Source organism: Penaeus japonicus, unplaced genomic scaffold, assembly GCF_977035675.1.
Source record: "Penaeus japonicus unplaced genomic scaffold, GWHDUDI00000001_assembly GWHDUDI00000036, whole genome shotgun sequence".
Classification (NCBI taxonomy): domain Eukaryota; kingdom Metazoa; phylum Arthropoda; class Malacostraca; order Decapoda; family Penaeidae; genus Penaeus; species Penaeus japonicus.
Genome location: NW_028234438.1, coordinates 6,299,483 through 6,311,982, shown reverse-complemented (window position 1 = coordinate 6,311,982; position 12,500 = coordinate 6,299,483). Strand labels below are relative to the sequence as shown.

The 12,500-nt window shown below is 41.7% G+C and overlaps 1 protein-coding gene across 1 annotated transcript in view; it reads left to right on the top strand.

Annotated features, from left to right (window-relative positions):
* The window catches only part of LOC122255924 (uncharacterized), a 14,127-nt gene that overhangs the window by 305 nt on the left and 1,322 nt on the right, over nt 1-12,500 (top strand). Inside the window, exons 2-3 of the mRNA XM_043020296.2 lie at nt 10,158-10,242; nt 12,293-12,500. The exon at nt 12,293-12,500 is cut by the window's right edge and continues 20 nt beyond it. Coding sequence (XP_042876230.1) covers nt 10,158-10,242; nt 12,293-12,500 — 293 coding nt within the window. The remainder of the gene's footprint in view (nt 1-10,157; nt 10,243-12,292) is intronic.

Genomic DNA, 12,500 nt, shown 5'->3' with positions numbered 1-12,500 from the left:
TTATACTTTTTATCTCCTGTCTTTTACATTACCATCATTCCTCTGTCACTATTTCAAATTAGTTCTCACAAAAAGCTAGTTCGTTCAAGTTTTTCTTTGTGGATAATTCATACGTACATCTAGTTGCATGACATTTTTTTTTCTATATAGATGAAATCATTGATATCAATCTCAAATACAAACACTTCAAGCCTTTGGTCCAAACACTATACTATTACCGATGTTATATCAAAACTTTAAAAATCCCATTTAAGGTCGTCGGTATCTTTGGTGCTTCACAATAGTCTCACCTTGGTATCTTCTGAAATACCTGTTTCTTGTTGAAGGTTAGAGGGTTAGGCGGGCTATTGGCGGGAAGATCAATCCCTTTTGCAGTGTATTCATTTGTGCATCTTTGCTAGGCGCAGTTGGTATATCGAACACTTTTCTTATATCAATATTAAATATCTTGGCATTTCGCCCTTTGGCTCTCCCATGACAAGGGCCTTTTGTCTTTTCTTTTATTTTTAAATTAGATTTTCCTCTTTCACCTCAATCTATTTCGACGAAGAACCATCTCTCTGTTCTTCCCTTCTTCTCTGTCTCCCTGTTGCACCTCCCCCCCCCCCCACATTCTTATCATCCCCGTCCGACTTATCGCACACCTGAGTTCGCTTAAAACGGTCCCTTGTTTGAGTTCGCGGGGCATAAAACCCCTGCCGTTGCCATAGATAACCCGTAGATAAAATGTCTATCAATGCTGCACAGCGAGGACAAAGACCTTGATTAAAGTTACATAATCTGAAAAGGCTTTGTCTCGGCATTGTTTGTTGAAAGAGAGATTACACAAATACCGGTATATCCCATCGAGGTGCAAAAGGTTCCGCCGTTTTTTGTTGTTTTGTTTTTGTATACATTTTCCTGTCTGTCGATTAGTCACACATTCGAACAGCCCTGTCTTCCCTCGGCGCAAGAAAATGTCCGAAGTATTTCCACCTCTCGTGAACGCCTCGTTGAGTGAGTTTGCAAGGACGCCATCTCTTGGGTGCGTCTTAAACTTCATCATCACGGGAAACAGAGAGAGAGAGAGATACAGACAGACACACAAAAAAGGAGAAGAAGAAAAAAATGCTTTTACCTTCGTGCGGGAGACGTTCAGAGCTCCGTTACCTCGTACTGCTTGGAGGTCGCCGTGCATGGAACCCGCATCTTCACTTATTGCGTGTTAGGTGTAAGGAGAAGAAAGAGGGGGATGCTGATATGGATAAAGATAAGAGTGATAGGGATAAGGGTAAGGTACGTAGGGCTAAGGGAGTAGTAGATGAATGAGGAAGTGGCGCTGATAATAAGGGAGGGAAAGCAGTATGCATTGAGAAGATTTTTTGATGATAATAATGCTAATAGTAGTAGTAAAATGATAGAAGCAACAACAGCGACAATAACAGTGATTAGAAAAATACAAACATGATTGTGACAAGATTAATAATAATCAGATAAACAAAAACAATAGCATTCATTCAGTAATAAGAGGAACAGGAACACCCGCATTATCCTCCCACAATTTCCTGGACGAAATTGTAAATTATTCACGATCGCGCTCAATTCTTGCCGCAGTGCCCATCAATCGAAATAATTATGCGTCGAATGATCGCGGCTGTCGATTCAGACGCTGATTATTTCCGTTCAGTTGAGTCAGTTTAATGCCACACATCTCACAGAAGATCAGATGCTATTTGGCACAACGCACAAGATATTTAGACGCAATTATAAGAAAAGGATTATAGTGATTTATTTATTATTATTTATTTTTTGGATAACTTCCGTTCTAAATAATTGTTCCATAAGACCTTTGACCTCATAACATCAGAAGTCACATGATCCTCATCTGCATCGCTGTTTTGCAATGCATATGCAACAGACCTGGGTCAACTGTCGAAGGCCTTGCGGTTAAAACAGGTGGTCTGTCGACAGCCGGTCGGCACTCGACATCTGACCCCTTGTGATTATGTGTGGGAGAGTGAGTGAAGGAACGTCTAGAGAAGGTGAGTGAGTAATTATGGGAATGTATGTGTGTGTGTGTGTGTGTGTGTGTGTGTGTGTGTGTGTGTGTGTGTGTGTGTGTGTGTGTGTGTGTGTGTGTGTGTGTGTGTGTGTGTGTGTGTGTGTGTGTGTGTGTGTGTGTGTGTGTGTGTGTGTGTGTGTGTGTGTGTACGGTAGTAGGTATTTGAGTGTGTATATGTGTGAGTAAGTGTTTAGGAGTGTGTATATGTGTGTGTGTGTGAATGTGAATAAGCATTGCATAGTTTCATTCGCCTTGAAAAACACACTATTTTCAATTTTACGAAAGAGAGAGAGAGAGAAAGAGAGAGAGAGAGAGAAGCGATAACACGATAAAAAAGATGAAATGTAAAGTGGATTAAGTGATTTGCCATTTTTGCCTTGAGAATAATTAAATCCACAATGCGAAGAATTTCACAATCTCTATACCCTCAAGACTTCTTAACGATGGCGCTGATGGAGCTCCCAGGGTCGCCAAGCTTGTCCTAAAAGTCCTTCCAGTATCCTTGCGGGTTGTCAAAAGTCTTGTTGCCAACGCCGCCACAGGACGTGAAGAGTCGTCCTTTGTGTATAGACATTCTTCTTTTCTATTTTCTTAATCACGCGTGTAAATACTCACCATCACGTCGTATTTTTCTTGGCTTCTTATGTCTGCAAACACTCGACCGGCGTGTTTTCAATTGTCCCGCTGCAAATATTTGCTGTTCATACGAGATGTTGCGTCTTCTGTTGCTATTGCTCGCGGTCGCAACTCGACGGAGGATAATGATTGTGTGTGGTTGGGCATGGGAAAGGATCAGTCGTGGGTTATTATTCCCTATGGTGATGATACAGCCCACACCATACAATGAGGGTGAATGGAAGGGTGGATTGTACCTGCGGTTGCGTCCCTCCCCTTCCCCCTCCCCCCCCTTGTAAGAATTCTCCTCGCTTTCACCCTTTCCTTATTTTGCTTCATGAATAAGCATTGCATAGTTTCATTCGCCTTGAAAAACACACTATTTTCAATTTTACGAAAGAGAGAAAGAGAGAAAGAGAGAGAGAGAGAGGAATACGATGAACAAGAAAAAAAAGATGAGAATGAAAATTGGATGAAGTGAATTGCCATTTTTGGCCTTAGGAATAATTTAATTCCACAAGGCGAAGAATTTCACAATCTACCCTCAAGACTTCTTAACGATGGCGCTGATGGAGCTCCCAGGGTCGCCAAGCTTGTCCTAAAAGTCCTTCCAGTATCCTTGCGGGTTGTCAAAAGTCTTGTTGCCAACGCCGCCACAGGACGTCGAGAGTCGCCCTTTGTGTATAGACATTCTTCTTTTCTATTTTCTTAATCACGCGTGTAAATACTCAGTTTCTTTAGCGTATTTTTTCTTGCTTCTTATGTCTTCTGCAAACACTCGACCGGCGTGTATTCTAGAGAGAGCTGCCTGTAAATATTTGCTGTTCATACGAGATGTTGCGTTGGGATGATGAGATTGCCCGCGTCGCAACTACGACGGAGGATAATGAATTGGTGTGTGTTGGGCATGGAAAGGATCAGTCGTGGGTTATTATTATCCTCTAAAGGTGATGATACAGCCCAAACCAACAATAAGGTGAAATGGAAGGGTGAATTGTACCTGTGGTTGCGCCCCTCCCCTCCCCCCTCCCCCTCTTGTAAGAATTCTCATTGTTTTCAACCTTTCTTTCTTTTCTTTTTTTTCTCTTCTCTTTCGTCTTTATTTTTCTGTCTCTCTCTCTGTTCTTCTCTGTTTCTGTCTCTGTTTCTGTCTCTGTTTCTGTCTCTGTCTCTCTCTCTTCTTCCTCTCTCTCTCTCTCTCTCTCTCTCTCTCTCTCTCTCTCTCTCTCTCTCTCTCTCTCTCTCTCTCTCTCTCTCTCTCTCTCTCTCTCTCTCTCTCTCTCTCTCTCTCTCTCTCTTTCTCTCCCCCTCTCTCTCATTCTCCCCCTCTCCATCTTTTTCTCCCTTTCCATATCCCTCTCCTTTCCCCCTTTCCTCCATCGCTCTTCCCCTTCCCCCCTTCCACCCCTTCCCCCCTTCCTCTCTCCTCCTTCCCTCGCAGCGGAAAAACCTCTTAACTTTCTTAATAATTTCCTCTTGATTTTGTAATTATAATCACTGCGCATCACCCATCTCTCTTTTTTTGTGAAAGAGAGAGTGACGAGCAAGAAGACGAAACCAGTATTAAAATGTTGAATGATTTAGAGTAACTTGGATCCCGCTCGTGTATTTATCCCGGTATCAAATGTTCGTTCTTCATTCCTCTCTTTTTGTTGTTTACTCTGGATGTTTTGGGTGTTTTTTTGTTGTGTGTGTGTTTGTGTGTGTGTGTGTGTATTTGTGTGTGTTTGTGTGTGTGTGTGTTTGTGTGTTTGTGTGTGTGTTTGTGTGTGTTAGTGTGTGTGTGTTTGTGTGTGTGTTTGTGTGTGTGTTTGTGTGTGTGTGTTTGTGTGAGTGTGTTTGTGTGTGTGTGTTTGTGTCTGTCTGTTTGACTACTTATGTGTCTAGCTACATATAAGTTTAGAGGGTGAGTGGGTAGGTGGGTGTGTGAGAGGATGGGTTGGTGAGTAAGCGCTTGAAGGGGGAGTGGGTGGATGGGTGTGTGAGTGACTTTGACTTTGACAAGTTTATAGTTAGTGAGTGGGTGAGTGAGCGATTGTATATGTGAGTAAGAGAGAGAGAGAGAGAGAGAGAGAGAGAGAGAGAGAGAGAGAGAGAGAGAGAGAGAGAGAGAGAGAGAGAGAGAGAGAGAGAATGTTGACAAACCTCTTCGTTATGTTACAGTGTCACTAAATAAATAAAACCAAAATACGTAGTACTGATAAATGAAAAAAAACAACAACAACAACAAAAAACGGAATGATTTGCAAAAGAGAGGAGATAATAAATTAGTAGATGAGTGATGAAATATGGAAATAAACAATAAGCACCTACGTTATATGGCGCGTTATCCCCCGGGCAAGATGGGTATAAGGCACAAGGGAGTCGGGAGCATGCCATAAATCCTCTTCTACGGATCTTTTATTCTTCTCTATCTTCCTTCCCTTTTCTTGAACCTCTTTCTTGAGTTGTTTCTTTTTTTTTCTCTCTCTCTTATTGGGTGTTTATGTAGTAATTTTGACTGTCTCTCTTCCATTTCACTTTTTTATCTATTTTTATTTCTTATTATTTTCCGTCTCGTTATGTCATTCTTATTTGTTGATTTCTTCATAGTCTTCTGTCCTTCTCTATAATACCCTCTCTCTCTCTCTCTCTCTCTCTCTCTCTCTCTCTCTCTCTCTCTCTCTCTCTCTCTCTCTCTCTCTCTCTCTCTCTCTCTCTCTCTCTCTCTCTCTCTGTCCCCATCCCTCCTCTCTCCTTTTGCATCTCCCTCCTCTCTCCTTCCCTCCTCCCCCTCTTCCCTCTTCTCATCTCCCTTCTCCCCCTTCCCTCCTCCTCATCTCTCTCCCCCCTCCCTCTCTCTTCCTCCTCCTCCTCCTCCTTCTTCCTCGTCCTCCCCCTCCCCCTTCTCCCCCTCCCCTCTCTTCCCTCTTATTCTCCCTTCTTATCATATTTATCTGTCCCTCCCTTTACCCTCGCCTCCTCCGACCAAGGTCCCTTCAGGCACGCTGTCGCCGTATGAACAATTCACGCTCTGTGTTTTGTGTTTACTTCGTGACGAGAATGTTGCATTCACCGTGCTAACCTTCTCATTAATGTTCAATGTTTTATGGATTTTAGTTTTTATATAAACAGAGGTGCGCGCTTATATGTTGCTCATGATTTCAGTCACGGCCGTTTAACAGTGCATGTCCGGGAGTCGTGGAAATATGGCCCTTATTGCTAGATTTGTTCGTATTGTATCATTATCATTTGTCATTATTATTATGATTGTTTATATCATCATTGTGATAATGATAATAATAATGATGATGATTGATACTAGTGTCACTGTTTGTTTTAAAAAGACTATGATTTCCTCCCAACGTTCATCTATGGATTCCAATAATTTTAACAAGTATTCTATCTAGACACCCGAAATAAATGATGATATTCATACACCTAAGAAAAATGACACCTTCATCCTTTGCCAGTATGTACTTCGATGATAAATGATGGTAATGACCTTTCAAGTAAAAAAAAGAAAAAACCTTTGACATTGCTCTTGTCATACGGATAATGATCGTAATATATCATGTTATTATTAATAGTTCAAATGTATTGTTGTGGGGTTGTTCCTGCAATTGAATACAGTTATTACCGAGTCGCTGGTACATAGCAAGTTGCGTAATGACATAACGGCTTTTCAAAGGAGACAGGTAACTAAGTAAGCCTAAAATTGATATGGTTATTATGGATATTAGTATCGATCTTCTTGTCTGTCGGTCACTCTCCGTATTCTTCCCGTCCCTCCCTCTCTTTCTCTCTCTCTCTCTCACTCTTTCTATCAATCACCTAATCATTCTATGTTATCATCTATTTATTTGTATATCTATCTACACACACACACACTCTCTCTCTCTCTCTCTCTCTCTCTCTCTCTCACACACACACACACCCACACACACACCCACACCCACACACCCACACATTTCTGTCTATCCATCTATCTCCTTATGCACATTCAAGTAGTTTTCTCTTTGTTCGCCTTATTCCTTTAACCACCTCTCTTTCTCATTTCTCACATTCCCTTCCTCATTCCACATTTACTACTCTCTTTCAAAATCATCCACACGATAACCATGCAACCAATCACCGCCCGACATGTTGCACAAACCATGCACGTGCAAAGTCCGTCCCAGTGATCCAAATGGAGAAGATCCGACACGCGCTATCAAACTGTGTCACGGAGTCCGAGACAAGGATCGTCTGATTGAATTTCGTACCATGTCGAAAATATTGCATAAGAAAATCAACTTTAACCTTTTACCGATACGTTGCATGATAATTGGAAGCGAGAAAGGCCATGCAATTGTTGCTAGTTACCAAAGCACGTGCACTGCAGGCACATTGCAGAAATCTACACGTGCGAAGAATATATAATCATGTGAGATTTAACATGGCAGAGTAGTACTGTGAATTTTGGCACATTGAGTACACACTTAGTAGTCCTACAGCGAATACAGAACACTAAAAGACAAGATTACTTTCTCTGTAAAAGATGTACTTTCACTGTGTGCAATCACTTGTAAGCATTAAACCTATTCCATAAAATAATTCACAGTAACCATTTTATGATATATCTGATGATTAGAATACAGTAATATAAATGATACTGTAATCACAATACCAGCCATGACTCGCCACAATAGCTATAGCAAACACCACACAACCACAAATAAATTACCCATACAGTTACAATAATATATATGTACCTTTCCTGTAACTTCGAAATAGACCCTCCCTCCCGTCCATCCCTCCTCCCCTTCCTTACCACTCTCCACGCCCTCTTTCCTTCCATCCTCTTCCCTCCCTTCCATCCTCCACTCCCCTGTTCCTTTACCCTACCATCACTCCCTTCCTTCAATCCTGCCCCTCCCTTCTTTTTTCCTCTTTCTCCCACTCCCTCTATCCTTCCCTCCACTGATTCCTTTCTTCCTTCCCCTTCCCCCCTTTACCCTACAACCACCCCTTCCTTCCCTCCTCCCCCTCTCCTTCCCCCCCATTTCCCCTTCCTCTCGCCCTCCCCTTCATCCTGTTCCTTTTACACCGAGTTCCTTATCAACTTAACATTCCCAAGCATTTGCAAGTCAAGGAGAAGGTACACCAGTCGCCACGCCTTGTACTCTTGGCAATCTTCACAGACTAAATACTACAGGTTGACGCACACATACGCACACGCACATACATGCAGATATACCTACACTTAACGTATGTAAAATGATAGATAGCCATACATAGGTAAATTCATCGATGCACATTCACGCACAGACGCGTAGTGCTATACATCACCTAGCAGACCAGTTGTCATGTGAAGGATAAATGCAAAGTTTGATTGAAAAGAAGAAATATTAATCACTGAGAGTCCTTGTTCTTTATAAGGATGGTCACTCCTTTACCCCCCCCCCTCCCCCCGACCATGGCACTAAAAAAACTGTCAACTGTTTTGTCACCACAATCTGAGGCTTCCTTTAGAAAAAGTTCTTTTTAGGCCATAGCAGTGGTAAACGGAAATTGAGTCCCACACATAAATACAACACACACACACACACACACACACACACACACACACACACACACACACACACACAGACACACAGACCCACCCACCTACACATACACACACACAAACACACACACAAAGGAAACGAAAAGAAGAAAAAGAAAGAAAGAAAGAAAAAAAAAAAAACAGCATCAGATTCAAGTAGGATAATCGAGATCGGTTACATGGCGAGTAGAGGATAAAAGACAACAAACAACACGAAATTGAAAACAAACAAACAACAGAGATCAACAAGAAAACACTTTCGCTTCCTTGAGTTGCCAGATGTCACTTGACCCCATTATGCTCGGCTTCCGAAGCGCGACCATCACACTCGTTCACGAAAATTATGAGGCCTCTCCGTTACCTATGACTATTTATCACTCACGATAACCTCCCTGGTTCATTAGAGAGAGAAAGAAAGAAAGAGAGAGAAAGGGAGAGAGAGAGAGAGAGAGAGAGAGAGAGAGAGAGAGAGAGAGAGAGAGAGAGAGAGAATGAAAGAGAGAGAAAGGAAGAGAAGGAAAGAAAGAAAGAGAGAGAAAGAGAGAAAATAAACCAGAAATCGGCAACTCTTTCTAATACGCTTCCCTTTCTGACAAATATATTTTCACCCTCCCCCCCTCCCCCCGTAAAGAAAGAGAAGAGAAAAAGTTACCCCATCCTCAGAGAATTCAAAGAGCTTCAAGTGCCAATAAGTGCCCGAAGATACCGCGTGCCAAAGAGTGCCAAACAGATCACCACCTTCCCCCCCCCCCTCTCACGTGTTCTGAAATGAGGGAAGGAGACCCATGTGTAGCTAGTGCTAGTGTGCTAGTATGTTGTATCTAAGCATGTTCCGCTACACTCATCCGCTTGGCTGTCAGCGCTACACAAAGCCATGTGGCATAATCAGGAGACAGAGAGAGAGAGAGAGAGAGAGAGAGAGAGAGAGAGAGAGAGAGAGAGAGAGAGAGAGAGAGAGAGAGAGAGAGAGAGAGAGAGAGAGAGAGAGAGAAAGAGAGAGAGAAAGAGAAAGATCTAAATATTCACCAATTCATAAATCATCTAAAAACATAATCAGCTATAAATATCCCCGCCCCTCCTTCTCTCCAAGTAAAAAAAAAGAAAACGAAAAAAAACAACAACAACCAAAAAACTTTCCCATAAAACACACATGGTCTCACGTTCCCAACACGTGTATGTAAGCATGTACACCAAACGTTTCCACTTTTAGGACTACGCTACACGTGCCTTTTTTGTATGCCAGGTAGCAACACAAAAAAAACCCGTTAAATATTTGGTGAATCTTTATTGTTACGGACATACTTCTGTTTAGAATGTATCTGAGTATGTCCTTTTATCTGTTTAGAGGATTGTCTCGCTGTCAACATCTTTGCTTGTTTTTTTCAACTGGTTCATATATTTGTCATGTTATTCTATCTGTTTCTGTCAATTCGTATGTTTGTCATTATCATCATTGTTATTAGTGTATCTATTGATATTAGTCTTAGTATTTTTATTATCATCACCATTAACATTATTATCATTATTCTTATGATTATTATCATTATCATCATCATTATTACTAGACAGGCTATATCAAGGATGAAAAAAAATTAATATATATATATATAGAGAGAGAGAAACAAACGCCTATGTAAACTTACTCTTATGAACAAACAACTTGATAAACCTAAACAGAACGGGATCACATAAGCCTGATTATCCCTGCACTGTATCTTCACTACAAATCCTCTTTTATATATATCTCAATTACAGTCATTTGATCCTTATAATCCCCTTCCCCTTCACATTAAACGCGTTACCGTGAAGTGATACACGTTTCTCTCTATGTACGTATATTCCTTGAAATTTGTGCGTTCGCGTGTATGGTTGTATATATTTGTATGTTTATTTATATTTGTGTGTTTATTTATATTTGTTTCCGTTTGTTTACAGGGAGCTCATCTCCTCTGACTAGCTTCATGGAGTGTCCTTTCCCGGTTCCTTACGTGGACAAAGTCACCTCGAGAATCACATACAAGTAAGTTTGGATTCAGTTTCGTTGAGTGAAATATGTACATGTATTGGTGTATACATATGTGTTAACACATTTATATCCACGGTCACATTCATATACACTTATATTCACACTATATATCTGTCTGTTTCTGACTATGTCTCTCTCTCTCTCTCTCTCTCTCTCTCTCTCTCTCTTTTCTCTCTCTGCTCTCTTTTATCTTATCGCCATCTCTCTCTCTCTCTCTCTCTCTCTCTCTCTCTCTCTCTCTCTCTCTCTCTCTCTCTCTCTCTCTCTCTCTCTCTCTCTCTCTCTCTCTCTCTCTCTCCCTCTCTCTCTCTCTCTCTCTCTCTTTCTCTCTCTCTCTCAAACACACACACACACACAGAAATACACATACACACACACACAAATACACAAACAAACAACACACACAAATAAACACACAAACAAACAATACACAAACAAACAAACAAACACACAAACACCCATTCGCACACTCCACCTCCCTCCCTCGTATCTATCCCCATCTCGTGATTAGGATGCGTAACCACAAACGCGCCCAGGATAATGGATATAAGAAACATCCTTCACGCCGGTGCGCTAACACGAAAATATCCCTATATGCTTTTGCTATCTGTACAGTCAGGTTATTCTTGAGCGTTCATCTGGGCGGGAATCTGTTGTTGTTTATGTGGTGGGAAGGCATCGGGGTTTCTTGGCCTTTACGTAAGGAATGGCTTGGTGTTGGAACTTATTCTCTTTCTTTCTTTTATTTATTTTGTGTTGATTTTCTTTCTTTTCTTTCTCTCTCTCTCTCTTGATCTGTCTGTCTGTCTTTGTCTCTGTCTGTTTGTCTCTGTCTGTCTCTCTCTTTCGCTCTCGCTCTCGTTCTCGTTCTCGTTCTCGTTCTCGCTCTCGCTCTCGCTCTCGCTCTCTCTCTCTCTCTCTCTCTCTCTCTCTCTCTCTCTCTCTCTCTCTCTCTCTCTCTCTCTCTCTCTCTCTCTCGTCTCTCTCTCTCTTTTTCTCTCTCTCTCGCTCTCGCTCCCCGCTCATTATCGGTGTCACCCGTAACTAGCCCTAATTCTTTTTAAGCACTAATTGTATCCCGTCAGACATGCTCAACAGTCCATGACATATTTTGATGAGTGTCTGTTCATTATTCAACACTCACAGTGATAAAGATACAGATTTTATAGCGTTTACTCTCAAGGCAAAACAAACAACAACAATCTACAAATAGATACATAGATGTGTCAAACTTATAAGCATAAATTAATAAATATTCTAAACTCGAAAAAAATCCCCTCAAATGCAACTCTCTCTTTGATCTCTGTACCCTGCACCCATAATGTTGCAAAAGCAATCAGATTCAAATACTCATCACGTGTTGCCCGTTCGTTATATTACGGTCTTCCTGCTCAGTGACTCTAGTGAATCGCTCGTCTGTCCTTGGCCGCCTCTAAGGCACTCCCAGCCACCGACTCCGCCTTTTCCTTAATTACAAGTCGCAGCGCATCGAAGAAATGTGCTAATGGATGCTAATTGTATGGTCCTAGCACTCGGGATTAAGCGATATGAGAGAATATGGTCTTGGGATTTTCTAGAATGCTTGAGGGGCTCGGAAGGGACTTGGATGCGGCATTGGGTAGGGATCTGTGTTTGGATTCCCCTGCAGGTGCGATTCGATTTTGTTTTTTTTTCGTTTTTATTGAGTCATTTGTTTTTCGACTTGCGTCTTACAATAATTTCTTACGCAAGATGAATTTGTTAGAGTTGATATAGTTAAAACTCGCCGTATCTCACAGGAAGGAAAAAAATGAAGCCGTTTTTCGTTTCCAGAAATGAAAATGACAATATGAGCTTTATAGAAACCTGTCTTTCATTACTACAAAGTTTATAAAAAATACATATCCAAAGCAACGAACACCTAGATAAAAAAACAACAACAAACAGAAATACACAGAGAAAACAAATACAAAACAAACCCAATAAAAAAATACGAATAGAAAACCCCTCTAACTCCACCCATCTCTCCCCCTCCCCCTCCCACCCCACCCCTCCACCACAACAGGTGTCCCAAGAACGTTGAGATCATCGAAGCCGTGAGGTCTCGCAAGGGAGGCGAAGCCGTAGAGGTCATTGAGATCGAGGACCTGGAATCCTCAACCCTCGAAGACGGTCCTCAGGTGGTCGTGGTGAAGCCCCTGGAACACACGGAGCTCGAGAACCCCAGAGAAGGAACCTACACGAACCGGGACGACTGCAAGGACGATGAAGTG